Genomic DNA, 26,501 nt, shown 5'->3' with positions numbered 1-26,501 from the left:
CGTTTTTTGAATTTGAATAAAAGTTGAAAAAAAAATTCAAAAAAAAAGGATGTATTTTACCAATTTAAAGCAAGAGTAACTTTTAGTACAAGAATACCTCATAACTTAATAATCTCGAGTCAAAAATGCTTAAAAACTAAAGACAAAAATGTTATGCGATAAAATATCCGTTAACCTAACCAAAACGGACGCATATGACCCGTACTAGAAATTCGCAATTAATGAAATCGATTCATCTATGAAATCTAAATAAACGTACCAGTTTTCGGATTTCTAAATAGTTTTTTTTTGAATTTTTTTTTGGAAATTCAAAAAAATAAAAATTTTCAAATCGATTTTTCTATAAAACGGTGTATCCTATCGACCTAAAACAAGAGTACCTTTTAGTTGTAGAATACCTCACAATTTAATAATCCAAAAACAAAAATGCTTAAAAATTAAAGATAAAAAAGTTATGCGATAAAATAACTGTTGCTCTACCCAAAACGGACGCCTATAACTGGTACTTGAAATTCGCAATGAATGGAGTCGATTTATCTCTAGAAGATAAATATGTGTACCAATTTTCGTTTTTCTTAATAGAAGCGTTCTGGAGTTATTTAAGAAAAACTAATTTTTTTTTTGTAAGCATTTATTAACAATCAGAATTACATATTCTATAAGCTAATTTGATAACAAGTACAATAACATATATCAATGTATTATTGTACACTAAAATGACGTTATGAGGTACATCACCCAGCGGTTTCACCTCAGTTTCAGCGAAGATCTATGGGCCATAATCTTCGCAATCTTCTGTTGTTTAGTGGCTGTAGTAATGGTAATATTAATTGGTTGGGGTGGTCTTCCAATTTCTCGTGATGTCTGTTGGCTCTTTCTTGAATTACTGTGCTGACTAACGGGATGTTTAGGTCTGTATGAAGGGTTTGGTTGGAAATGTACCACGGGGCATTTGCGATGGTGCGTAGAATTTTTGGATTGAGTTCTTTTGATAATTTTTGTGTTTGATTTGCTGGCACAACTCCATAGTTCTATACCGTACGTCCATATAGGTTTGATGACTGTTTTATAAATCAGCAGTTTGTTCTCAATTGAGAGTCGAGATTTTCTACCTATAAGCCAATTAATTTCTTTCACTCTCAACTCAATTTGTTTCTTCTTTAAAATGTGTTGTTTCCAGTTTAATTTAGAATCAAGATGAAGCCCCAGGTATTTGACGATGTTCTGTTGTGGTATGTTGACTTGATTAAGGCTAATATTTGGGCATTGGTCTTTCCTTAGTGTGAAAGTTATATGTGTTGACTTAGTTTCGTTAGCTTTTATCTTCCATTTCTTTAACCACTGTCCAATTTGGTCTAGGTGTTCTTGAAGTTTTAATACTGCAGCTCTTGGATCCTCTTCAGTTGCAAATATTGCTGTGTCATCAGCGAAAGTTCCAATGGTGGTTTGTGGAGAGGTTGATAAATCGGATGTGTACAGTACATAAAGAAGTGGACCCAATATACTACCTTGTGGGACTCCTGATTGAATTTTGTTACGGTTTGATAGTTCATCCTCCACTTTAGTTTCAAATTCTCTGTGATTTAGATATGATTTTAATAAGTCAAAGTATTTGTTGGGTAGGGATTTTTTGATTTTATAAAGTAATCCTGGGTGCCATACCTTATCAAATGCTTGGCTGATGTCCAGAAAGGCTGCTGTGCAATACTGTTTATTGTCCAAAGCTCTATTAATTACATTTGATATGCGATGGCATTGTTGCACTGTAGAATGACCTTGCCGGAATCCAAATTGGTGTTCTGGGATCCAGTTTTGGAATTCTAGGTCGCTCATAATTCTTTTAAGTAACAGCTTTTCAAGAAGTTTTGACATTATTGGCAGTAGACTTATTGGGCGGTATGATGAAACATCCGTTAAAGCTTTACCAGGTTTCGGTATCATAATTACTTGGCCAATTTTTAGTGATATAGGCCAATAATTAAGTCTTAAGATTGCATTTAATATGTACAATAACTTCATTATACCTTTTTTAGGAAGTTGTTTTAGCATTGTTGCTGTTATGAGATCAGTGCCTGGTGCCTTCTTTTCATTCAAATGATTAATTTCATCTTTGATCTCCTTCGGTGTAATTAAAGTTAGTCGCTCTCGTTGATTAATTGGTAAGGCTAGTTCCTGCTCTACTTCTTGTACTTGGTCATTGTCGTGTGGCTTGAAGACTTCAGTTAGATGTTCAGCAAATAAATCAGCTTTTTCTTTGTTGCTTTTTGCCCATGGTCCTGGTGGTAATGAGTTTTTCCGAATTGGAGGTGAAGTATTTATTGGTTTATTTTTGTTTTTGATTGGTTTCCAGATAGAGTTATCTTGACGCGAAAGGTTTGATACATAGTTTTCAAATGAGTTGTTTCTCATCTGTTCTAGAGCTGTTTTTAAGTTTCTTGTTTTGTTATTATAAATTGTCCTGTCGTCTGGTCTGTGAGTTCTTTGCCAAATTGATCTAGCTTTTCGTTTTTCTGCTACTAGTCTTTTTATTTCAAGAGGAATGTTGGTTGAAAATTTTTTTTGTCCAGGTTGAGGGGTAGACTGTTTGGCAGCATTTTGAAGTAAGTTGATTAGATTATTAGTTTCTGTTTCTATTTGTTCGGGAGTTTGCAATCTCACTAGTAGATTTACTTCCTGTTCTATGATTAGCCGGTATGTGTCCCAGTTTGTTTTGAAGTTATGCAGTCGAGGTGTTGGTTTTTTGATTATCACCGTTGTGCTAATTGTGGCAATTATGGGACTATGATCTGATGATAAATCAAAACTTGGTACTACATCTGTATATGATTGAGATATTCCGTTTGTGATAAAGAAATCCAATAGGTCTGGTGTTTTATTTGGATCGGTTGGCCAATATGTCGGTGATCCCGTCGATAGGAATGAGTAGCTTTTATCCTGGTTAACTTTTGCTAGCTCTCTGCCTTTGGTGGTTGTTAGGCGTGAACCCCATAGCGTATGTTTACAGTTGTAATCTCCACCTGCTATAAATTTTGGCCCTAGAGTTTCGAAAAAGGGTAGAAGATCTTCTTTTGTAAGTCTATGCCTGGGCGGACAATAAATTGCTGTGACAGTTATATCATATGGAAGAGTTTGTATTTTTATCGATGTTGCTTGAATGTGATTTGTTTCGTATTTTAGCATTTCATAATGTTTTATAGTTTCTCTTATCAATATGGCTGAACCTCCGTGGGCTGTACCATCTGGGTGATTTGTGTAATATAATTTATACTTAGGTATCTTGAAGTAGGTTCTGTCTGTAAAATGGGTTTCACTTACTAGTAGTATGTCAATGAAATTTTGTTCCAGAAATAGTTTTAGAAAAACTAATTGCAAGACGCCATCTTCAAAGAGCTCTAGCTCCCTTAGGAAGCATTTTCGGACTAGGTGAATTGAGTTAAAATATATTAAAATTATCTGAGGAATCTCCTGTCTTCGTTTGTCGGTAGAGTTTCTGGACACCCTGTATAAGCACAAGAGACGACGAATATAGAAGAAAGCAAATAATGGCTATATGGAGATGGTGGTCCAACTCTGAATCAAATAAAAATAAAAACTGCCTTTATCTTTTTCATTTTTACTCAGATTTGAGTACCCGAAACTGTCTTTCGGTCCTTTTCCTAGACGAAAAGAAGGTAAATACGTGGCCAAAGTGTCCTTTATTATTATTATTTACTTTATTTGCTTTCTTCTTTATTCGTCGTCTCTTGTGCTTATATATTGTAAAGCCGGAGATACAGGATGCAGCCAGAAAGCAGTTTCTTTACGAAAAGTCCTGGATTTAAAATACTGTTCATTATTGTTATTTCAATTATTCAAATTGTATAAAAGTATCGAACTTTGTATCTAGGGCTTTTCGTCTTCCTCGTATTACGAGAGATGTCGCTGTTTTGCGTCTCAAAAGGTGGAAACATTGCATCGCGATGTTTTCCCTTAAATAGGCAGGATTGTTGACATTTGTTTCAGAGTTGTGACTGCATAGCTTCACTGAGGATGCATAGATGCTGAAATAGCTATATGGAGATGGTGGTCCAACTCTGAATCAAATAAAAACAAAAACACTTCTCTTACACATTGTAAGCTTATTACAGTATTGTTATACTGTAAAATAAGGAATTCATTGTGATCCTAATATTTTATGATATTTCTAGCTTACTTCACTAAAAGTTCTCCAGAACGAAATAGGCCAAAAAGCAGGCGAAACCGTAAAAGAACAGTCAGTAGGAGTTGACAGCAAACCGTTGAACTTTTACCACGAGAGGAAATCGGTATCTGCAGATGTAAATTATGGAATTCGGTTCAAAACATTACAAGAGTGTCACACGTTTCTCGAAAATCTCTCTGCCGAAGTGTACAATAGAATGAACGAGATTAATATGCGAGCCAGATGTTTGACTTTAAAATTGTTGGTGAGAGCTCCAGAAGCCCCGGTGGTAAGTAGTGCTGAGCGCGTTCTTCATCACATTACTCGAAATAGAAAAATATAGTGTAAGTAATAGATATACTAGAACGCTTTAAGAAACGGTTCGTTTGAACCCTTTTGTTACACTGACGCAACCGGTTCGCCCAGACATTTACAAGTTTTGGGCAAAACGTTTAGTTCGGTAGCAGTCTTACTGGAGTGTAGGTGTGTGATTTACAGTTCGTTGGTAGAGTGTAAAGTGTTGATTACTCTAATTTAAATATTTTGAATAGTGATAAGGCATCCGTGGGATAATGTGGTAAATATTGCGTAGGAAACACTGATTTTGTGGAAAGTGCCAGTGTGAATCTAATTCCCAAAAAAAGAGACCGTAAAGAAGATTCGAATGCATTTAAATTCTGAAACATAGCAAGTATGTTTCAATGTGTACAACAATCTACATAAGAAATTCCGCTTTTACCGTATACAAAATAATTAAAACTGAATCCTATCATCTCAAGAAGTGATGTGATTACAAATTTTCAAGACCTATACAGGGTGTTTGGTAAAGAATGGGTCACAGCTTAACCTTATATTCCTGAGCTTAAAATTGCTCGATTTAACCTAACTTATCTTATAGTACGAAAGTTGATAATAACCGAAATACACGGTGTCAAAGTTAAACTTTTATTTTATTTATTCTTGAATATTTCCTGACGGGCATGAGCTAACAACACGAAATTTGGTAAGCGGGGATTTTTTGGGACGAGAAATCCAAAGTCGAAACCAAAAATGATGTATTATCCATAGGGCGCCACATACGTCTTTCAGCGCTCATTTAATACGTTAAATTTTTTTTAGCCCCCACTTTACATACATTTTGAATCAAAATTTTTATTCTCTTAATATTTTTACTTAAAAAAGATAATATACTACACTTGAGAGCAAAATAATGAACTCACTTCTCGAATTTCCTAAACCTGTTGTCCGATTTGAGTGATTTTTTTAGTGTGTTATAGCCTTATTATTTAAGAAAATCGATGTAATATTATTGTTGCTATACAGGAAAACGCCATTTTATACCGGGTGTAACAATCATACTGTTTTTTTTTCTTAAAGTTCGGAACACCCTGTGGAATATTCTAGCATATAAAAAATATTTAAATTAAAATTCAATTGTAGCCTTATATATTGTAGCCAATAAATCCTCATTTTTTGCTTAGTTTAATAAAAAAAAACCCAAAGTAGGTTATGAAAAATTAACAATTTAATGGGTGTCAGATGGTTAACAGTCAAAAAGTGTCTGGTTTGTTGTGAAAATTAGTAGATTTATTATTTAAAGTTTCAATTAAGTCCGTAGTTTTTTTTGTTATTTGGTGGAAATGAAACGCGCTACAAGGAATTTGACCCGCGATGAGTATCTTCAAGTAGTGATCTTACATAGCGAAGGACTTAGCTACCATGCTATCGGCTCCTTATATTGCTAACAATTTTTTGCTAATGCACGATAATGCAAGACCACGTTCACCATCTGTAACCGAATATTTACAACAGGTAAAATTTCGGACTTTGAATTGTTCATCGCATAGTCCAGATCTTAACCGGATCGAAAATGTGTGGGACATAATTGGCAGAAGAATACGACAGCGTTTGCCACCTCCTAGAACCTTACAAGAGGTAGAAACAGTAGCTCTCGAGATTTGGAATGATATTGATCAAGACCAAATAGCATACCTCATTTGTAATATAAAAGTACATATCTCTTTTATTATCGAACATAAGCGAATGAATCAAAAAACAAGACGTTAAGAAAGCCTAAGGATACAATTGAGTTTTAATTTAAATATTTTATATATGCTAGAATATTACACAGGGTGTTCCAAACTTTAAGAAAAAAAAACACCGTATGATTATTACACCCGTTATAAAATGACCTTTACCTGTCTAGCAACGATAATATTATATCGATTTTCTTAAATAATAAGGCTATAATAACATACTAAAAAAATCACTCAAATCGGACAACAGGTTTAGGAAATTCGAGACTTCTAAAGTGTACAATTCAGCAAGTGAGTCGATTATTTTGCTCTCAATTGTACATTCATCTCGCTAAACTTAACCGTTTTCGAAATAAACGCATTTTAAATCTGCGATGCAATACAGGGTGGTTCATCTTATTCGCCTCGGTCTCTGTATGGAAAACCACTTGATATTTTAAAAAAAATTCTTCACAGAAATATACAGGGCCTTTAATACTACAATCTAAAAATATTGTGAATTATACAGGGTGCTCCAAAAAAGAGTGGTATATCAAAGTTATATTTTTTCTTATGGAATGCCCTATATCTGATGACATAATTGAATTGACCTTAACAAATAAGCTATACTTTCATAAGGGTTCCCTATACCTAAATACAGGGTGTTTTGATTTATTTCGATTTTTATAAAAATGTAAGGTTTTAGAAAAAAATAAATATCTACGAATCTAAGAATCAGTAACAAATTATTTCTTGGATCTTGATAATAGACTATTTAGCATACTTAAACAGATGCTTATTGTAACAAAATTTCTTACAGGGTGGTCAAAATATGAGATTGTTCTATTAACAAATTCAAGTTGTAATAAGTTACTTATTTTAAATGGAACACCCTGTATCTTACTAGTCTATCGCGTAGGAAATTTACTTAGCTTTCAATTTGTACTAGGGTTTCTTATACCTATCTTTTTACAGGGTGGTCACAATATTAGATTGTTCTATTAACAAATTCAAGCTGTAATAACTTACTTATTTTAAATGAACCACCCTGTATCTTACTAGTCTATCGCGTAGAAAATTTACTTAGCTTTCAATTCTTATTAGGGTTTTCTATACCTATCTCCCTTCATTTTTTAAATATTTAAAGATTTCCTAATTTGTAAGCTTTAAAAATTAGAATTAAGTACCTATGTCGTGGTTATGTACAACACACCACCAACACCGGCAATATACTTAGATATCTTAGTCAAGATACTTTCATTATTAAAATTCACATTTTGATCATTTAATCACACAGAGTGTTCTTATTTTAAATGACATACTCGATATTCTATTCTTTATAATGGAAGATATTTAAAACCTCTTCAATTCCATGTAAACATTCTCAATACACATGTTATTCTGTAAATTATATAAATTCCCATGTTATTCTGTAAATACCCATTTTTACATATTTTTGTACAATAGGCTCGATTTCGTTAAAGTAGCCATTACATTTAATTGTTTGTAATTGCGATTCAAAGATTCAAACAAAAAGTGGTGTTCTTAAATTTACTTAATAACCGTTGGGTTAAGATATGGAAAATACTTATACGGAATGAAATATAATTTAAATATCTTCCAGAATACGGCATCTAATATAGGGTATGCAGTTTAATATAAACATATTATTCAATGTCACATGTAGGCCAAAATCAACTAAAATAATACAACACCCTGTGTGATTACATGATAACAATGAACATTTTATTAATGACAGTATCTTGTCTAAGTATATTGCCGGTGTTGGTGATGTGTTGTACATAACCACTCAAGTTGTACTTAATTCTAATTTTTAAAGCTTACAAATTAGGAAATCTTTAAATATTAAAAAAATTAAGGGAGATAGGTATAGGAAACTCTAAAAAGAATTTAAAGCTAAGTAAATTTTCTACGCGATAGACTAGTAAGGTGTTCCATTTAAAATAAGTAAGTTATTACAGCTTGAATTTATTAATAGAACAATTTAATGTTTTGACCACCCTGTATAGAGATAGATATATGAAACTCTAATACACATTGAAAGCTAAGTAAATTTTCTACGCGATAGACTAGTAAGATACAGAGTGTTCCATTTAAAATAAGTAAGTTATTACAGCTTGAAGCTGTTAATAGAACAATCTTATATTTTGACCACCCTGTAAGCAATTTTGTTGCAGTAAGCATCTGTTGAAGTATGCTAAATAGTCTCTTATTAAGATCCAAGAGAAAATGTGTTACTGATTCTTAGATTCGTAGATATTTATTTTTTTCTAAAACTTTACATTTTTATAAAAATCGAAATAAATCAAAACACCCTGTATTTAGGTATAGGGAACCATTATGAAAGTATACCTTATTTTTTAAGGTCAATTTAATAATGCCATCAGATATAGGGCATTCCATAAGAAAAAATATAACTTTGATATACCACTCTTTTTTGGAGCACCCTGTATAATTCACATTATTTTTAGATTGTAGTATTAATGGCCGTGTATATTTCTGTAAAGAAATTTTTTTAAAATATCAAGTGGTTTTCCGTACAGACACCGAGGCGAATAAGATGAACCACCCTGTATAATTGTTTGCATAATATCATTGTAGTTACACCCGAAAATTAAACTTAAAGCAATAATAATTTCCAAAAATGTATTGCAAATTTCTTCTAATGGAATTTGCAATGCAATAACATAAATATCAGAACTTGCACAATTATTATGGTTTTAAGTTTATTTTTCGGGTGTAACTACAATGATATTATGCAAAAAATAATGTTGCATCGCAGATTTAAAATGCGTTTATTTCGAAAAAGGTTAAGTTTAGCGAGATGAATGTAGCATATCTTTTTTAAGTAAAATTATTGAGAGAATAAAAATGTTGATTCAAAAAGTATGTAGAGTTTGGGGTTAAAAAAAAATTGAACGTGTTAAATGAGCGCTGAAAGACGTGTGTGGCGCCCTCTGGGTAATACATCATTTTTGGTGACAAATTTAGATTTCTCGTTCCAAAAAATCCCCGTTTACCAAATTTCATGTTGTTAGCTCATGCCTGTCAGGAAATATTCAAGAATAAATAAAATAAAAGTTTAACTTTGACACCCTGTATTTCGGTTATTATCAACTTTCGTACTAAGGTAAGTTAGCTTAAATCTAAGGTTAAGCTATGTCCCATTATTTACCAAACACCCTGTCATTTATAAAACTATTGAAAACCACAATATACGATTGTTGCAATGAAATACCTACAATAGAAATACATAATAAGAAAGAAGATAAAGATAAAGGCAGTTTTTTGGATAAGAAATAAATTGGAAACAACCGGTCTAAATATGAACTGCTGTGAGAAAACTCTTCAAAATTGGATAAAGAAAATAGGCTTTAAATTTAAAACGATAAATAAACGCCAATGTACGCAGATGATGTAACCTTGATGGGAATAACCGCAAAAGATGTCACAGAACTATATGTGGAGCTTGAAAAAATGCAAAAGAAATCCGTCAAAGGCCGTCAACGTAGATAAAACTAATCCCTAATACAAGCAAGGAACCAACGAAACTTGCAGAATTTAACAATAGACAATACAAAGATTGCGCTGGGCAGGTCACCTTATAAGAATGGATAACGACAGAATACCTAGTAGAACGCTTAGCGGAACTATGGTGGGACGTCGGCCAGTAGAAAGACCAAGGAAGAGGTGGATAGACGAAGCTAGAACCGATGCCAAAGAGATATTGAGAGTGGACAACTGTAGGAGAGCAGCCAGAGACAGAGATACTTGGAGGCGGATGCTGGAGGAGGCCAGTGCCCGACTTGGGCTGTAGCGCCATAGGAGAGAGAAATAAACGTCAAGCAGTTATGGAAAGCCAAAGAATGGTCAACAGACGCAACACTGATGTGTACAGGGTGTCCCAATAAGAATGGCTCTCGGCCATATCTCAGGAACCGTCTATAGCACAGCTTTGAGAAAAAAATATTTATAACAAAAGTTGCCTCGGGAATAGCCTGGAAATTATTTTCATAATTGTAAGTCCACCGCTAAAGGGCGTAATTGAATATTAAAAGTTAAAAAATCAAAATTTTACAAAATTGACCTAATGAAAGGGCACTGGAAATCCAATTATCGTATTCTTCATAAAATTCTGCGCATATTTAATTTCACAAGTTTAAGTCTACCTTTGCAAATAAGAGGTGGGGGTGAGTGGGAACCTTCTTATGAAAAAATGGCTGTAAGTCCGGTTATGCTAAATCGAATTTTGCATACTTGGTCTTGTTGAAAACAGCTCTTTTTGGTCAATGTAAGTGTCTTATTTTCAAAATAGCCTAATAAGTAATATGGAAGCTAGGAGGCATTATTTAATTATTTTCAGAAATCTAGTTTTCTTTGGAAAATAATAAATACAAGTATGCATTTTTAATCATGTATTACAAAATTAGACCAAATTAGCAACATAATACCGAAAACCGCATGTCGATACCTTTTTTCTATCTCGAGATATCTTAAGTAATGTGTAAATTTTAAAAATAACTGTTACTGTCACCGGTAAACGAGGTTAAGGAAAAGTAGTGTGCTATGGAAAAATCAAATTAACATTTTCCAGATGTAAACGTATATTAATTAATTAAAACAACAATAAGACAAACAACACTATAAAATATAACAAATAAATAAAAGCAACTACTTACTTAGTCTTAGTGACTGCCGAAATGTTCAAATTGTTGCCTATCATTTTCGATGCAAGCATGTACTCTTTCAAGAGTAGATTGAATAGCAATAGATTTAACTGTTTTAGACTTTTATTTATGGGGACGGATTAAAGACCTTGTTTTTGCCGCTAGGCCCACTATTCGAGAAAACATTATCTAGAATCTAGAGAATACGAAACGCCATTCAAAGCATTGCGAAAGCAGAAATTGAGACTGTTGTTCAATCTACTCTTGAAAGAGTAAATGCTTGCATCGAAAATGATGGGCAACAATTTGAACATTTAAGTCGTCACTAAGTAGTTGCATTTATTTATTTTTTATATTTTATAGTGTTGTTTGTCTTATTGTTGTTTTAATTAATTATATACATTTACATCTGGAAAATGTTTCTCTGTTTTTTTCATAGCACACTACTTTTCCTTAACTTCGTTTACCGGTGACATTAACAGTTGTTTAAAATTTACACGTTTCTTAAGATATCTGGAGATAGAAAAAAGGTATCGACATGCTGCTTTCGGTATTATGTTGCTAATTTGGTCTAATTTTGTAATACAGGATTAAAAATGCATACTTGTATTTAATATTCTCCAAAGAAAACTAGATTTCCGAAAATAATTAAATAACGCCTACTAGCGGGCATATTACTTATTAGGCTATTTCGAAAATAAGACTCTTACATTGACGAAAAAAAAAATGTTTTCAACAAGACCAAGTCAGCAAAATTCGATTTAGCAGAACCGGACTTACAGCCATTTTTTCATAAGAAGGTTCCCACCCACCCCTACCTCTTATTTGCAAAGGTAGACTTAAACTTGTGAAATCAAATATGCGCAGAATTTTATGAAGAATACGATGATTGGATTTCCAATGCCCTTTCATTAGGTAAATTTTGTAAAATTTAGATTTTTTAATTTTTGGTATTCAATTACGCCCTCTAGCGGTGGATCTACAATTATGAAAATAATTTCCAGGATTTTCCCGTGGCAACTTTTGTTATAAATATTTTTTTCTCAAAGCTGTACTATAAACGGTTCCTGAGATATGGCAGAGAGCCATTCTTATTGGGACAGCCGGTACAGCTGTGGTAATTGAATAGCTTACACCCTTTAATATCCAATACTATTTTTTTTTATTTTTACCTCGATTAAACGCACCTTTTACGCCAGGGTGACGTTACCTGTGGTGGACTCAGAATAGGTTGATTAAAATTAAAAAATCAAAATAAAATAAAACTATTTTACAAAATGTAACAAAATGGACATTATAGAAAGAATTTTTTTGAATAAAATTAAGTTAAAATGACTGAGTTTGGCAATTGCTCTTGGTTTTGCACGTCATTCAAATAACTATAGGCATTTTGGAGGCGTTTAATAGCTTTTTATTTTGTTTTTCAATACGCGCGAAATTTTTGACAAGCAATTTGACATTTAGTAAATCCGTACGACACTGCGATTTTATAGTATTACAATATAAAAATGAAGGTGTAAACTATTCAGTGACCGCTACTGTACCCAAAACAAATTACTAAATATCGGCAAGAAAATACTAGAATTTACTACCTAGATGGATGAAACTTGGTATGATACCCACAATACAGTAAAGAAAGGATGGACTGATGGTTCAAACTTGTGCATATAAAAAATGCCTGCAAATACAGGATCGCGGCTAATTATTGTATATTGCGGAGGAAGAGAGGGATGATACCAAAAAAAAAAACAGCCGCCGCACTATAGCTTAAAGCAGAACAACCAAAACCTACAAATCGGACCGTTCTACTATATAAAATACACTATAAACAGATATGTATTAATTTTTGTTTGGTGAAAGATGTATAAAAAATTGATTTGACAAATAATATTGTTTATTCCCGTTAAAAAATTTTATCGGTTGATGCGGCTATTTTGTTAAAATAAAAAAAATACTTTTAATTTCAGGAAACAGCCAAGTTCCTTGGCCACGGAATCTGTGACAGTCTGACTAAGAGTACCACCTCAAATTCACTTTTAAACAACCCACAGATAATTTTTAAGGAAGCCAAAATCTTGTACGAAAAGCTAGGAGCTGATTTTGCTGATTTAAGAGGTGTAGGACTTCAGCTAACAAAATTAGAAAAGAACGCCCCAATTAATAAAGCCCTGACTAACTTTTTAAAGCAGCACAACCAAAATAAAGTAACGGAAAAAGCTACGACTGCTAACAAAGATGTAGAACAGGGTACGGTGTTACTCTTAGAGCAGAAAGAGAAAACCCCAAAGATTGTTTCGGCTACTATTGTGAAGCAAAAAGAAACTCAAAACTCATCTATAAGTTCTAGAAGGGGTAGACCAAGAGGAAGTAAAAATAACACTACCAGAAAGTCCGTGCCGAAGTCTTCAAATGTAATGACTGTAAATCAGTATTTTGGGCACTCTAAAAGTTCCGAGAGCAAATCTAAATTAAAGCAGGTAACACCTTTCTTTTTTTATTGTTGTTGGTTTATATTTGTAGAGCTAGTGCATATACACCAAGTATTTATCATCCTTCCAAAATTTTCTCGTAACTCTCTAGTTCAGAGAAATAAGGAAAAAAATATCCTGTTGTTGACACAACCCACCCCAGGCCGACACCAAATTTTTTTAGTAGTATGGCCATCTATAATAATACCCTATATGTTTCCTGCAGCCTATTTTATGATATATGCATAGTTATAAACAGATGAAGATCAAAAAACGGTAAATTTTCGCTTTTTCGTCTATTAGCAAAAAGTTAAGCATTTTAAACAAATTTGAGAGTAAGAATCTCATAAATCGTACAAAAAACTTCAATATGGCGTTCGCAGAATATGTCTATCCTTATTGGTTGCTTAGAAAATTGCAAAATAAATAATAAATTTTGAAAAAAAAAAACTAAGTTTTCAATCTAATAGCACATAAAACAACATCAAAAGATTTTACTCTACATCCTACCAGATTGAATACAATGGGAACCTTCTCTGGTAACACCTCCGAGGCTTCTACAATTTGCAAGCCATAACGGATGCTGAGACTAGGAAGATGGGGGAATTTTACAATTTATAATTCACGTCCCATCTGCTCAGCGCGGTAAAGTTCCAACGAGAATGGTTCCTTTCGTACTCCAATCAGAGTAAATATGTAAATCAAAAGAATAACCATTTTCAATTGCGTTGCAACACGAAACTACAGCCGCATCATTATTCTAGTCCAATCAGAGAGTGCAGCAAGCACCGCTACCGGTTTCGAAACTTATTAGTCTCTCATCAGGAGGCACATATGCTGCTCTCTCTGACCCAACTAGGACAAACCTCAGCGTGCAGTCACGGATTGCAACGAACGAAATGGCAGGGATGCCCTAGCGGCAACTGCTAACAAAAACTAATATTTCAATCTAATAGTGCATAAAACAACATCCAAAGATGTTACTCTACATCCTACCAGATTGAATACAATGGGAACCTTCTCTGGTAACACCTCCGAGGCTTCTACAATTTGCAAGCCATAACGGATGCTGAGACTAAGGAAGATGAGGGAATTTTACAATTTATAATTCGCGTCCCATCTGCTCAGCGCGGTAAAGTTCCAACGATAATGGTTCCCTTCATACTTCATTCGTACTTCATACCCTCATCAGAGTAAATATGTAAATCAAAAATGAATAACCATTTTCAATTGCGTTGCAACACGAAACTACAGCCGCATCATTATTCTAGTCCAATCAGAGAGTGCAGCAAGCACCTCTACCGGTTTCGAAACTTATTAGTCTCTCTTCAGGAGGCACATATGCTGCTCTCTCTGACCCAACTAGGACAAACCCCGGCGTGCAGTCACGGATTGCAACGAACGAAGTGGCAGGGATGCCCTAGCGGCAACTGCTAACAAAAAATAAGTTTTCAATCTAATAGTGCATAAAACAACATTGAAAGATGTTACTCTACATCCTACCAGATTGAATACAATGGGAACCTTCTCTGGTAACACCTCCGAGGCTTCTACAATTTGCAAGCCATAACGGATGCTGAGACTAGGAAGATGAGGGAATTTTACAATTTATAATTCACGTCCCATCTGCTCAGCGCGGTAAAGTTCCAACGAGAATGGTTCCTTTCGTACTCCAATCAGAGTAAATATGTAAATCAAAAGAATAACCATTTTCAATTGCGTTGCAACACGAAACTACAGCCGCATCATTATTTTAGTCCAATCAGAGAGTGCAGCAAGTACCTCTACCGGTTTCGAAACTTATTAGTCTTTCATCAGGAGGCACATAGCATAGCACATTCCTTAGTCTCAGCATCCGTTATGGTTTGCAAATTGTAGAAGCCTCGGAGGTGTTACCAGAGAAGGTTCCCATTGTTTTGAATCTGCTAGGATGTAGAGTAACATCTTTTGATGTTGTTTTATGTGCGATTAGATTGCAAACTTAGTTTTTGTTAGCAGTTGCCGCTAGGGCATCCCTGCCATTTTGTTCGTTGCAATCCGTGACTGCACACCAGGGGTTGTCCTAGTTGGGTCAGAGAGAGCAGCATATGTGCCTCCTGATGAGAGACTAATAAGTTTCGAAACCGGTAGATGTGCTTGCTGCACTCTCTGATTGGACTAGAATAATGATGCGACTGTAGTTTCGTGTTGCAACGCAATTGAAAATGGTTATTCATTTTTGAAATAAATTTTGAGTTTTTATAAATATTCATAACTTATGTAAAAAATAACTTAGAACCTTCTTATTACACGGAATGCTGATACTTCTTGTGCTTAAATTATACCCTAAATTTCAGAGCAATTGGTCAAATATTTTAAAAGTTATTTAATTTGTTTATCCCAAATTATTTTTTTTGCAACACTATAAGTCAGAACATGATGAAGTTACAGTAATACTTTGGATAGTTTATAAAAGAAGAAGATTTCCACTATTAACTTAATTTAAAAAAAAATGACAAAAAATAATTCTAAATATTGCAAAATTATTTTGCAAGAACATGTGAATTAAAAAAAGGGGGCTAACTTCGTTCCTAATTGTCCTAGTACAATTGTTTTTTTTTTTCTAAATATGTATAAAAATTTAGTCTTTCTAAATATGAAAACATATTTTTTCTACGGGTAACGGTTAAAAAGTTATTCTAACTGTTTATAAGTAAGCAAAAAATCGAAATGTTTTTGCAAAATAATTCTACTCTGTTTAAAATTACTTTTTGTCATTTTTATTTAATTAAGTTAATAGTATAAATGTTCTTCTTTCATACTCTCCGAAGTATTACTGCTACCTCATAATTTTCTGACTTATAGTGTTGCAAAAAAATAAATTTGGGATAAAGAAATTAAATAACTTTTAAAATATTTGACCAATTGCTTTGAAATTAAAAATATACTTTAAGCACAAGAAGTCTCAGCATTCCATGTAATAAGAAGGTTCTAACTTAATTTTTACATAAGTTATGAACATCTATAAAATCTCAAAATTTATGACTTATTTTGCAATTTTCTAAGCAACAAATACGGATAGACATATTCAACGAACGCCATATTGAAGGTTTTTATATGATTTATGAGTTTCTTATTCTCAAATTTGTTTAGAATGCTTCACTTTTTAGTAATAGACGAATAAAGCGAAAATTTACCGTTTTTTGATCTTCATTTGTTTATAACTATGTATATCATCAAAATCGGCTACAGGAAACATATAGATTATTAATATAGATATCCAATGTCCATACTACTCAAAAAAATTTGTTTTTGACCTGGAGGGGAATGTGTCACGAGAAAAATCTTATTTGTCTGGACTACTCGCATCAGCTGTGTCACTGTTATCAGGATTGCTCTATTGTCCGGTGCCTGTAACATTCCATTTTGTAAATTGGTTACTTTTTCATATGCTTCATCTTACCATTATTCAATATTTTCTCCAATATTTCAATGGTATTGTGCGGTATATTGGGGCAGGGTCCACTTGTGAGCCTTTCAGACTTAGACCTCCTAAGGCGACTCCATTGTATCACCCCTATCTTACGGACCAGGACCATCTGAGCCCCGTCTTGCCAGGGCGTCAGCCCGTTCGTTGCCATACCTATGTGTCCCGGTACCCATACCAACCTAACCCTGTTGGTCAGAGCAACATCATCCAGTGCTCTCTTGAACTCAAGAACCAGCTTAGAGCTGATCTTCGGCGCTTCTAAAGCCCTTAGCGCTGCGTGGCTCTCAGAGCAGATAGAGATGGTCCTGTCTGAGCAAGCCCTGTCTGTAATCTCTTGAGCACATACCAGGATCGCAAAGATCTCAGCCTGAAAGACTGATGCATGAGAGCCGAGAGCCTGGCTAGACTCAAATCCGACTCCACTACCATACACTCCAGCACCTGCCCGCTCGTCCATTCTGGACCCGTTCTGGACCCATCTGTGAACCAAGTGAGCCCATTCCGACAGATTAGTGTTGGTTCTCGTTCTATCCACTCATACCGGTCAGGAAATTGAAACAAGAAGGAGGATAAGAACTCAAATTGAGGGGCCATGCTGTCCTGTACCATAGAAAGCACAGGACAACACTCTGTAGCCTGTCTCCAAATGTCACAATGACCCATCCGCCCCTTCATTCCCAACCAGTATATAGGGCATTTGAGACGATAGGCTGCCATCATGGCTTCGTGCTGTACAATGAGATGTCGAGGAGATAAATCCAGCAGAACCTTAAGAGCTGCCGTGGGAGTGGTCCTCATGGCTCCTGAGATGCCAACGCATGCCAACCGCTGTAGGTGCGCCAACTGGACCTCGATTGAAGACAATCTAGCCCAGGGAAACCACACGATGGCCGCATACGTCATTATAGGCTTTATCATGGATTGGTGTATCCAATGTAGAATTTTCGGCTGCAGACCCATTTGGTTCTGAAATCTCTTCTGCAACGCCCAGTAATCTGCAGCGGCCTTCTTCAACTTGGCGTCCAGATGTTCCTTCCATGTCAGTTTAGAATCCAGGATCATGTAACAAAAAAGAAAATTTCTGTTGGAGTGAAAGTAAAGAGAATGATAAACTCCTAACAGAAGTAAGAAAAAGAAAGAAACTAATGTGTAACTAAATGGGAACAAAAATGAAAATAAAAAGAAAAAGCTGAAGTAGAAAGTGGGATAAACCCAATGTAACAATGTAACAAACTACTACTTTTGCAGTAGTATTAGTAGAGAAAGATGCAAAGATGAAGAAATATATGGACTGATAAAATTAGAAATAGATAGATGTAAATTGAATGGCTAGCTAGATATGCAAGAGAACGACAACTGCGGGTTGCTAAGATGGAATTGACCAATCTCCCAGGTATCTTACACTGCTGTCAAATATTAAATATATTAAATCAGTAAATGTGACCATAAAGGAATAATAAGAATAAATGATGTACAAAATAAGTAAATATTTATTAAATATAACTACTACATGTTTGACAATCTCTGAGTTAAACCAAATTGAATTATTAAGTGACTCTAACATGGCAAGAGTTATAGTTGAATAAGTTATATCCAAATAACAACAATAATGTTATCTGTTACAAAACTTAAGTACCTCTTACGTATATACGAGTATAGGGTACAACTCACATGAGACTACCTGTACCAAATGGTTATAGTACGCTTGCTACGTACAACTAAATTAAATACCGACACATATAAATGATAATATAAATGAGCAGGCACAAGCCTGACTAAGGAAAATACAAGAAAATGAGTTAAGCAAAATTAATGAATAAAAGTTAAAGAAATGAAGTTAAGATAAATACCTATACAAACGACTTGAATTGACCGAACAAATGAAGAAAAGCTAATGAGCAACAAAATATCTGGGAAACAAGCAATTAAAATTACAAACTAATTTACACAAATAACCGAAACCAATTAAAGCAATAATAAAGTACAAAACCCTAATTTTCTGGGTTTATTCCTTGTGCACAAGTAATTTACCGTAGATCATAAATAAGTTTGGGAACCTAATACATTAATATACAAATATGTTATATAAAAAAACAAAGGTAAGCTAAATCTGAAAAAAAATTAATAACATAGTACATCAACCAAAATGTCTGTGATATGACACGCCATATTTACTCAATGTCCTTACTAACTAACTGTTCCCAAAACGACACATTCCTTGGCCTACTCCCAAAAGGTTCGCTACTGCGTCCCAGAAAATGAACACCAGAGGAGGTGCCGAACCATGTTTCCTGTAGGTACAGGTGTAGAAGAAATCAGGAGCTGAAAAGCTCAATAGCTTGTTCCCAAATGACTTGACTGTGTCTGTGGCTGGAATCGGCTCCTTCCAGGTGGTTGAAGGATCTACATGGTAGGTTTTAATATTTCTCCCAAATGGCGGAATCTCCCTTATTAGTTATTGTTTTTCTTCAAGAATACGCTGGATGGATTTAGCAAACCCACGGGACACCATTTCCACTTCCAATGGAACTGTATTTCCCAATAAATGACTTAAAAAAATGAGACCTTCCGCCATTATGGAACCAGAGGTCCGTCGACCTACTTCCAGCGCACTTCACAGTCAAGTAAAGTCCGACCGCCTTGTCAAATTTTCAGAACATGAACCAAACGTCAAGGATAAAATAGTAGTTATAATTGGGAATTATGAGCAAATTAGAGAAATTTAATTAAGAGATCAAAGGAGAATAAATATAAAAATAATTAAAAAGTTCAACGAAACGTGTCAAACCGTTACAATCACTCCTAGGTACTTAACTGACTTGGAAATCGATCGTGCTTTGCCATAGGAGCTAAGTTCTCTAGTAAATCCGATGACTCTTCTTGGAGTAAACGGAACCATAGCAGTCTTCTCAGGATTAACCTCGAGTGACTGCCCCCGGCACCATTCCTCAACGAGCCCGAGAGCCACTTGAGCGACCTCGTGCACTGTCAAGAGAGTCCTGAGGGCCTCCTCGTCAGTTGAAGATAGGCGTCCACTAGGCATACGGTCCTGACCTACCCCAGGAGTTGGACCTTTGGAGAGGGCATGATGGAGCCTAGCTGCAGCGGGCATGTGTTCCACGTTGTCACAGTAGGCTCTCTAAGAGCTGCTCTTTGACCTCTTGATCAGAGACTTGTATTCCCTCTGCCTGAGCCTCCTTAAGACTGGGACTCCTTGGAGTCCCAGTGAGCAGGCTTACCAGTCTTCGCCCTATTGAAGAGAGCCCGAGTGAGTTTACGTTGTCTCTCTAGCCGAGCTGTGGAATAGCGGAACCAGCCGTCTTCTGTAGAAGGGGACAGCTAGCTCTATATGCCGAGGTTAGGGCTCCGAATAAGTGATCCAAAGAGATCTCTATCTCCTCAGCTCCGCCTCGACATGGGGGAGACTCACGAGATTATGGCTGAGTTCCTCTCGAAAGAGTTTCCAGTCTGTAGCTCTTGGATTCCTATATGAAATATTCTAGAGCTTGAGCCTCCAGCTTAATGAGAATGTGTCTGTGATCTGACAATGAGACTTCCTCGGACACGATCAACTCCGAGACCACCCACTAACGCTCTAGACTCTAGAGCATAAAGTGAGGTCGATAACCTGTCTTCTTCTAGACGTCATAAACGTAGGTACCGAGCTACGATTTAGAATTTCAAGTCGGTTCCCGAGAGACACTGCAGCAGAACCGCACCCTGGGGATTGATATATGTACTCCCCCACACTATATGGTGGGAGTTGAAATCGCACCCCACTAGGAGCGGAATTCGCAGGTCCTCACAGTATCTGACCAACTCCATCAGTTCCAGTGTTGGAGGGGGTTCTGGTGAATATTTCAATCACTTCCTCGGTGTTTTGGAATTTGGTGTTCTGCCAATTGCTTGTTTATGTAGTTCTTTACAGAAGTCTATCTGTCAAAAATCATTGATTTCACATAAAAATCTTATACAGATATTTGAAGGTTCTAAAACGTAAATGAGGAAAAATTCGTGAAGACGTACAGCTGATTTTGCTTTGTTTTTTAACAATCTTAAAAATTAAGAAAAATATATTTTTTGCCTATAAACAGGTCGACCATAAGTTATTTAATTTGTTTCTCCTGAGAGCGATTTTAAGCAACTGTACTTGCCCAAACAGTCACTCTAGACTTTGTATTTTGTAGTCACTATTTTGTATATCGCAATCGATTCGTTGAGGTTTCATTTTAAGGCATGTTAAAAAAACTTCAACATTTAATTAAATTTGTTATTAAAACAGTTTGAAAAGGGGCTGACTTTTTAGCTTATAAACATTTAAAACACTTTTGACATTGTTAATGTCGCACACTTGTAACTAGGCTCAATGAAAAGCTAGTAAAAACACACTTTCCAAAAAAACCTATGACACAACAACAATAAACAAACCGAGATATTGCAGTGGACAGTTCTCCTCTCCACCTTTCCGTGGCGTTATTTTACGAATACCATCACTTCGACGGGTTATAACTTTTTTACTCCTTCATTCCATATGCCCACTACAAGTTGGATCATAACATTTATTTTCGCTTGCTTTCTAGTTTTTGTCACTCCGTTTCTTACACCCTCTCAGTTTCCTCTATATGTATTAATTATTTATAGTGGCTTTTAAATTAAAGTAATTTTAGGAATAAAATTACTGTTTTTGGTGTTACACAATGAAAATGCTGATTATCAACTGGTATTATGCGTTGCTTGGCCAACTAATAACATTGGTTGAGTTAAATTATTCAACTTTCATTTCATTACTAATACTTCGTACGTTATTTTTGTGTTACAGAATCCACACAATATAGATATGCAAGTTTTTAATCAACTTCCAGAAAATCTAAAACAAGAGATTATTAGAGAATATCATCTCGAGGATCAAGTGACGCTTTCACAAGAAAATTCATTTCCGAATTGTCAGCAAAACACTCCAATTCAAGATACCAAGCCGGAGACACCAGAGAGAAAGATAAAAAGTTCATCTCAAGAGTCTGTTTCACAAGGTAAACTCTCATAACATTGTATTCATCAATTAGCCTATATTTACCCACAACTTAACGTAGGCTTCCCGTAAAATGTTATTATTTCTATCTTGAGCTTCTTGCATACAATTTGTGATGAGATTACGCTGAGAGCTTTGTGATGAGAGTACGCTTTATATCATCCGTCCATCTAGTCGGTGGTCCTCATCTGCTTCGATGTACCTCCTGTATTGGTCGCCATTCAAGAATATTTCTGGTTTATCTATCATCCGTCAATCTGGCAACATGTCCGGACCAAGCCCATTTAGCCATGGCTATTCTTTCAACTGTATCCGTGACTCCTGTTCTTATTGTGTAACTTTTACACAACTGTTACACAATTGTGTTACACTCCTGTGTAACACTTATTTTATTTATTGTTCCTTTTATCAGACTTAGTGTTTCTGCACCATTATATAAGAACCGGTTAAACACATTAGTTAAAAACCTTTCTTTGTAAACCAACTGGAATATTAGAAATAAAATAAAAATTCCATTTTTATTCAGTTGCAATGCAAAGCCAAAACAATCTTATTTTTCAATTAGAATACGGAGCGCAGTCCAGCCCTCTGAATCGACGATTTTCGACTCTTGTTGGAGTCTCATTGGAGAGAACGTAGGCCTGCTACTCCATACTCCAATTGACCAACGCCGAGAGTTTATCCCCCACACCGCAACTGACGTGAATGGACTAGGTGACTAGCGTCATCTGGCAATTGAAAGATGAAGTAGTTTTCAATCCTAATAGCAATATTAATAATATTTAAAAATATTAAAATATTACTAAAAGATTTTTAAATTTAAAACTTATTGGTCCATTTTCTTGGTAACACCTCCAAGGCTTCTAAAATTTGCAAGCCAGATGGATGTTGAAGCGAAGAAGACAAGAGGGAATTCAAAAACTTACAATTCACGACCCCGTCTGTTCAGCTGGTAAATTCCAACAGAAAATGGACCTAGTTACTCAAAGAAGTAACGACCAATATAAAAATAAAATAAAAATTCCATTTTTATTCAGTTGCAATGCGAAGGCAAAACAATCTTATTTTTCAATTAGAATACGGAGCGCAGTCCAGCCCTCTGAATCGACGATTTTCGACTCTTGTTGGAGTCTCATCGGAGAGAACGTAGGCCTGCTACTCCATACTCCAATTGACCAACACCGAGAGTTTATCCCCCACACCGCAACTGATGTGAATGGACTAGGTGACTAGCGTCATCTGGCAATTGAAAGATGAAGTAGTTTTCAATCCTAATAGCAATATTAATTTTTTTTATTACATATTTTTATTTACAATCTGCTTCATCGAAGCTATAAGCAAATACACTCGCGATCATAAAAAGCGGGTCACTCGATCAGTTATTCAAGTTAGATGTCTCGAATTTTCTAAACCTGTTGTCCGATTTGAGTGATTCTTTTAGTATGTTATAGCCTTATTCTTTAACAATATCGCTCTAATAATATTGTTGCTAGACCGGTAAATTTTCATTATATACCGGGTGTAACAATCATACTGTGTTTATTCCTAAAAGTTCGTAACACCCTGTGGAATGTTTTAGCAAAGATAAAATATTGAAATTAAAACTCAATTGTAGCCTTAGGCTCTCTTAACATGTTCTTTTTTGATTTATTTGTTTATGTTGGATAATAAAAAAGTTAAGCACGTTAATAACTAGCCATGTTCTTCATCAATACAGAGTGTTTCTAAATAAGTGCGACAAACTTTAAGGGGCAATTCTGCATGAAAAAATAATGACAGTGTGCTTTATAAGTGTATGACCGGAAATTCTTCGGTTTCAACACGGGATGTTGAATTTTTTCTTACAAACTGACGATTTATTTATTGCTCTAAAACCGGTTGAGATATGCAAATGAAATTTATTAGATGTTAAGAGGTAGTTATGGCGCATTTTTTGACATACAATGAAGAATTTTATATTCACCATTGGCGTGCATACGGGATGTATCTAAAATGTTTATACCCGTATGCACGCCAATGGTGAATATAGAATTATTAATTGTATGTCAAAAAATCCACAATAACTGCCTCTTAAAACCTACCAAATTTCATTTGCATATCTCTATTGGTTTTAGAGCAAAAAATAAATCGTCAGTTTGTAAGAAAAATTTCAACATCCCGTATCTCGCAAACGAAGCATTTGCAGACATATGTTTATGAAGCAAACTCTCATTATTTTTTCATACAGAATTATCCCTTAAAGTTTGTCGCACTTATTTTGAAACACCCTGTATTGATGAAGAACATGGCTAGTTATTACCATGCTTAACTTTTTTATTATCCAACATAAACAGATAAATCAAAAAAGAAAATGTTAAGAGAGCCTAAGGCTACAATTGAGTTTTAATTTCAATATTTTATCTATGCTAAAACATTCCACACGGATTTCCGAACTTTTAGGAATAAACACAGTATGATTGTTACACCCGGTATACAATGAAAATTTACCGGTCTAGCAACAATATTATTATAGCGATATTGTTAAAGAATAAGGCTATAACATACTAAAAAAATCACTCAAATCGGACTACAGGTTTAGAAAATTCTAGACATCTAACTTGAATAACTCATCGAGTGACCCGCTTTTTATGATCGCGAGTGTAGTTTGATTGTTAAATACATGAGGGAGAGGCTGCCCTGTGGCAACCCTCCTATTATAATTTTTACATTTGATTACAATATGTATATTTAATTTATTAAATCTGTTGGCCATAGTTTCTTCAGTCGTCTTGCGAATTCGGGAGGAGTGTTCAGCAGCCTTGCTTCATCATTTGGATGACTTCTCAGTCCATCAAGGTAGCTCTTTGTGATCCTTGGAATTTCTTCCTCTACCAAGGGTGTAGCTGAGTCCTCGTGTAGGGTTTTATTGCTTGCATACCAGGGTGCGTTGAATATCATCCTCAATATTTTTGATTGGACTCTTTGTATTATCTTGATATTTGATGGCTTTGAGCAACCCCAGAGTTGAACCCCATAGGTCCAAATTGGTTTTATCATAGTTTTATACAGGAGCAGTTTATTTTCAATATTGAGTTTTGATTTTCGACCAATAAGCCAGCTCATTTGTCGTATTTTGATGTTGATCTGGGTTTTCTTGGCTTGAATGTGCGGCTTCCATGTTAATCTTTTGTCAAGGGTTAGTCCCAAATATTTGACTTGTGTGCTGACTGGTAATTGTGTATCATTTAGTGTTATTGTTGGACATACATCCCTTCGGTTTGTAAATGTAACTTGGGTTGACTTCGTTTCATTTACTTTCACCTTCCATTTGTTGAGCCATGTTCCCAATTGGTCAAGGTGGTTTTGCAGTTGTGCAGACGCGATAATAGGGTCCTCATAGGGATAGCGATTATGGTGGTGTCATCAGCGAATGTTGAGATTTGGGTTGTTTCAGTGGTTGGGATATAGCAATATTAATAATATTTAAAAATATTAAAATATTACTAAAAGATTTTTAAATTGAAAACTTATTGGTCCATTTTCTTGGTAACACCTCCAAGGCTTCTAAAATTTGCAAGCCAGATTTGTCTTCTTCGCTTCAGCATCCATCTGGCTTGCAAATTTTAGAAGCCTTGGAGGTGTTACCAAGAAAATGGACCAATAAGTTTTCAATTTAAAAATCTTTTAGTAATATTTTAATATTTTTAAATATTATTAATATTGCTATTAGGATTGAAAACTACTTCATCTTGGAATATTAGACTTGAACATGTTGTTCAATCTGTCAAAGGCAGCCCATGTGAGATCTATCCTTCTTTGTATGTCAGTTATCTGATTATTTCGACCCAAGCGAATCTCATGCTCTTGATATTTGTAAGCTCTTACTATGCTGTCTATGGCTTTCAATCTGAATTTTCTCGCTGACTACAAGGTTGGTCATTTTTGTCTGAGGTGTTAATTTTAAGACCAACTGTTTTTGACTTTTCATACAGCGTTTCCAGCATTTTAGTAGCTTTATCAACTCATTAGATATATATTAAAACGATGTCATCGGCAAATCTGGGGTGGTTCAGTTCCTCTTCAGGTCTACAATTATTTGTCTAACTCTTCCAGTTAGATTTACAAGAATGTATTATTTATTACGAAATGATCTTTATCTTTAATAAATTTATTTTTTGTAGAATCTTCAAAGAAATCCCCATTCAGAAATTTATCTTGGGATCAAATAAAACCTATAATAAAAAAATGGACGGTATCCGAAGCGAGTCCGTGTGACTTTGACACTGAAATGCTGGCTGAGCACTTCAAACAATTAGCCATTAACAGGAAAATAGAAGTATTGATGAGTGTATTCAATTTTTTACATAGGTAAGTAAATTAGCCACCAACTCATCTTAAAAAAATTCATCACGCAATATAGGCGAGAGGGAGATACCCCTAAAATGATCAGGTACTGACCACGGAGAGATGAATGGCTAATTTTATTCATACTTTATATTGTTGAAGGTGCTGAAAACGAAAATGAGGTTTATTTTGAATTTTATGGGTAACATTGTCAAAATCGCAATTTTAACCTAAAAATAAAAAAAAAAGAAATCACGTTTTCTTGCGTTTACCTCGCTACAACTCTGTTCCCTTTTAATATTTTTTTCTGAAATTTTTACAGTATATAT

The 26,501-nt window shown here is 34.9% G+C and overlaps 2 protein-coding genes across 13 annotated transcripts in view; one reads left to right on the top strand and one right to left on the bottom strand.

Moving 5' to 3' along the window:
- The window catches only part of LOC114334083 (protein son of sevenless), a 652,420-nt gene that overhangs the window by 293,595 nt on the left and 332,324 nt on the right, over positions 1-26,501 (bottom strand). The gene's annotated exons all lie outside the window — the stretch shown is intronic.
- The window catches only part of LOC126882094 (DNA repair protein REV1-like), a 74,175-nt gene that overhangs the window by 35,090 nt on the left and 12,584 nt on the right, over positions 1-26,501 (top strand). The window contains exons 7-10 of one of the 2 annotated variants that reach the window (XM_050646945.1): positions 4,188-4,469; positions 12,851-13,360; positions 21,640-21,850; positions 26,010-26,196. In XM_050646945.1, coding sequence (XP_050502902.1) covers positions 4,188-4,469; positions 12,851-13,360; positions 21,640-21,850; positions 26,010-26,196 — 1,190 coding nt within the window. The remainder of the gene's footprint in view (positions 1-4,187; positions 4,470-12,850; positions 13,361-21,639; positions 21,851-26,009; positions 26,197-26,501) is intronic. The other variant, XM_050646946.1, reaches the window with a different exon arrangement.

This window comes from Diabrotica virgifera, chromosome 3 (genome assembly GCF_917563875.1).
Source record: "Diabrotica virgifera virgifera chromosome 3, PGI_DIABVI_V3a".
NCBI classification, from domain to species: Eukaryota; Metazoa; Arthropoda; class Insecta; order Coleoptera; family Chrysomelidae; genus Diabrotica; species Diabrotica virgifera.
The sequence above is the reverse complement of the archived record's forward strand: the minus strand, read 5'-3'. Positions and strand labels throughout refer to the sequence as shown.